The sequence below is a fragment of the Schistocerca gregaria genome, chromosome 3 (assembly GCF_023897955.1).
Source record: "Schistocerca gregaria isolate iqSchGreg1 chromosome 3, iqSchGreg1.2, whole genome shotgun sequence".
NCBI classification, from domain to species: Eukaryota; Metazoa; Arthropoda; class Insecta; order Orthoptera; family Acrididae; genus Schistocerca; species Schistocerca gregaria.
In genome coordinates this window covers 742825368-742828692 of record NC_064922.1, presented here as the reverse complement: position 1 = coordinate 742828692, position 3325 = coordinate 742825368, and the positions used below count along the sequence as shown (strand labels likewise).

The 3325-nt window shown below is 39.9% G+C and overlaps 1 protein-coding gene across 1 annotated transcript; it reads left to right on the top strand.

The window, feature by feature from the left end:
• The first annotated feature begins 625 nt into the window (after positions 1-625).
• On the top strand, positions 626-1347 carry LOC126355593 (protein OPI10 homolog). Its single transcript, XM_050005956.1, has one exon. The coding sequence runs from the start codon at positions 626-628 to the stop codon at positions 1208-1210; it is 585 nt and encodes a 194-aa protein (XP_049861913.1). The 3' UTR covers positions 1211-1347.
• The last annotated feature ends 1978 nt before the right edge of the window (positions 1348-3325 follow it).

The following is a 3325-nucleotide window of genomic DNA, read 5'->3' as shown; positions in this document are numbered from 1 at the left end:
TTCAGCGCAGATGAAAAGCGTAAATCAATTTTCTGACGTGATTCTGGTGTATCATTTTTAATAACGCCGTTGCTTCCAAAATAATAAAAACGCAATATGGATTAGCGGTGGCGCAATTTAGCTAAACGCCATCTGATCGTATCCCGCAGTTTCGCATATTTTGTTAGTTATTCAGCTTCATAATTTCTCAATAAAAGTTTCCAGTGATTGCAATACGTTTAGACTAGAATATCGCATTTGTTATGCAACGTGCAACGACTGGAAAACAACGAAACAATATTAAGAAATCGATCCGTGGAGAAACCTACAAAATAATGTTTGCTGGATTTAATGTTATTTTCTGTTTTAAGTAAGCAATAAACTACTTGCGATAAATAGGCCCTAATGTTTCACATACTCTGCAAAGTACATCTTCTTTGCTGGCACACGAATGCAGAGACAAAAAACTGACAATCAGTAGCGAAACACGCATTAATAAACATCTCTGATTAGCTGCTGTCGCAGTATAACTTCTGACGAATGATATACTCTTTTGTTTGCTGTTTACTGGTGAGTCGCCTGTGGTATTCTGTTTGGCTGCCCGAGGAAGTGTTGTGGCAACTAGGGCTTCATCTGAACCGTGAAAATGTTCGGCGTTATTGCGTCAGGAAAGTTAGTGCAGACAGACTTCCAGCAGTGCGGTGAGACAAAATTTGCAACGACGGTGATGGAGGCAGATTCTGTTACAGACGTCGTCGTGTTCCTCACTGGCGCACAACCGTTTCCTCCAGAGACGGCGGGACTCGTCTACTTCAGCTGCCCGGATGCAGAAGCCCCTCCCACGTGGCATTTGCTGGGCTACATATCAAACGACAAGCCGTCTGCAATTTTCAATATTGCTGACCTCAAGAAAGGTAACCCTAAAAACTTCGCGGGGTTCTCATTTGGAGAACAGAAAATGTCGCATCACGCTCAAATCGGAATATCCGTGGAGCCTTTAACGGTTGTTTTAGAACAAGCGTCTCGCGCTGTTGACAGAACGACTAAGCCAGTTGTGGAATTCGGACATAAGATGATAGAAAACTTCGTGAACTACATCGCGAGTTTCACCCTATCTGTGCAACAGGTTACTCCTGCAATAGATGAAAACTACGTACCATTATCCGCTTTACGTAATTGGTATAATAATTTTGAGCGGAGGCTGCGCATCAATCCAACCTTCTGGAAATGAAGAACTGCTGTTAAGATTGTTATAAAAATCGGAATTTTTCTTTGTGCAGGCAATTACAGATTAGTAGAACGAACAGTTGAAAGTTTCTATAGAGAATACTGCTCCGTTCTTGTGTAAATTTGCTGATTAATGCTAATGGAAGAGCGAAAGTGTATGAAGTCTTATGTAAGTATATTCATTGTTGTATAATAGTCTTTCCTGAATATATTGAAAGTCATTTTAACTAAATGTGTAGAAAAAGGAGAACTGATGTTAAAATAATTAAATTTCCTTGCTGTAGGAACTTAGTAGCCTATTTGGTTCCTAATGACAATTCTGCGACATTCCTTCTGTTTTAAGTACTTACACAATACCTGTGACCAGCACGTACATGCATTTAAGTCAAACAGCGGCATGTGACTCCATGCTTATTAGAAACATACAGTTGCGTATACATTACGTTGTTGCGTAGATAGGTTCTTCAGAGTATCTATTTTAGAATGCGTGTTACGTTAACGTTACGTAGTCGATTCTCTCTCCTATAAACATAAACCTTGTAGTGATTTGCAGCACTGAGAATGAACGACCGTATTTTATTAGGTGTCTGGAATACTTCACGTGGTGTGTGTGTGTGTGTGTGTGTGTGTGTGTGTGTGTGTGTGTGTGTGTGTGTGTGTGTAAATTTTAATCAGTATTTTGTTTATTTTGACATAAAGTGGCGTAACGTATTTTGTGAAAATTGAGGTTGATTTATAATTTTCTTGGGGATAATTTGTAAAGTGGGTAATATATGTGCACCGGCCGAGCGGCTCTAGGCGCTACGGTCTGGAACCGCGCCACCGCTATGGTCGCAGGTTCGAATCCTGCCTCGGGCATGGATGTGTGTGATGTGCTTAGGTTAGTTAGGCTTAAGTAGTTCTAAGTCTAGAGGACTGATGACCTCAGATGTTAAGTCCCATAGTGCTCAGAGCCATTTGAACGAATACAGGTGCTGCCACATACGTTGTTACTACATATAATTCAGGCTTAAGTAAGCTATGTATTCAAATAATGTTCATATGATCCTTCTGTAATTATTAGTGCCTTTATTATAATGATCTAAAGCTGTACTCTCTGAATTAGTGGGATACACATTTTTCCATGACAGCTGATATCTTATAAAATTTAATGGCGAAGGCAAAAACTATTTCCCCATCAATTTACTAATTTCGTTTTGTTCCCCACTATTCCTACGTTCTGGCTGTATGCTATATCCTCCACAATTGGAAATATCACAGCCGTGTCTTGAGACTTCCCATTCACAGCTCGTTAGACAACTGTGCCCTAGAAAATAACTCAACTAATCCATCCTTCATAATTATAAGCGTCTGCAGTAGACTACTTATCTTAACTGTTCTTTCCACTAAGAGACCGTACGATGTGTGAATGTAGACTTCTCGGCGTATAATAGTGACGAAAAGCTCTCGGTTTTCAGCAGGATGGCAGTGTTAAAATACCGCAACATTTCACTTCGCCGGAAGATAACGAGTAAGACACTCTCAGATACGTCGTATTTTAACACTGACATCCGGCTGGAAACCAGAGAGCTTTCATCTCCAAACGATACGATGTTTCCAGCTATGTGGTTCAATATAATTTTCTTCAATCTATTTTGGCAATTTTCGCTCATGGTTTAAGTGTTAATCCTAGATCACTAAACCCTCGTAAAATGTACTATTACAGCAGGTATAAAACAGGACATTTTGTACTTAATTTGGTATGTAATATACCATTGTAAATCTGATAATTGTAAATAACGCCTAACCTAATATTATGACCTCCTTTGTAGTAGTGAACTTTACAGTGATTTAGTAGCAATGTAATATTTCCCCCCTTTAGCGTTCTAGAATTAAGTGTGTTTGGTGTACATTGAGAGAGAGAGAGAGAGAGAGAGAGAGAGAGAGAGAGAGAGAGAGAGAGAGAGAGAGAGAGAGAGAGAGAGAGAGGGGGGGGGGGGGGAGGAAAGACTGAAAGCAAGGTCTCCCTCTCTCCCTAACAGAACACTACACGCTCTTATTAGTAATGTGCACCTAACACAAGTGTTCTACAACACTAAGAGGAAAAATGTTACATTGCTCCTAAACAAACGTAAAGTTC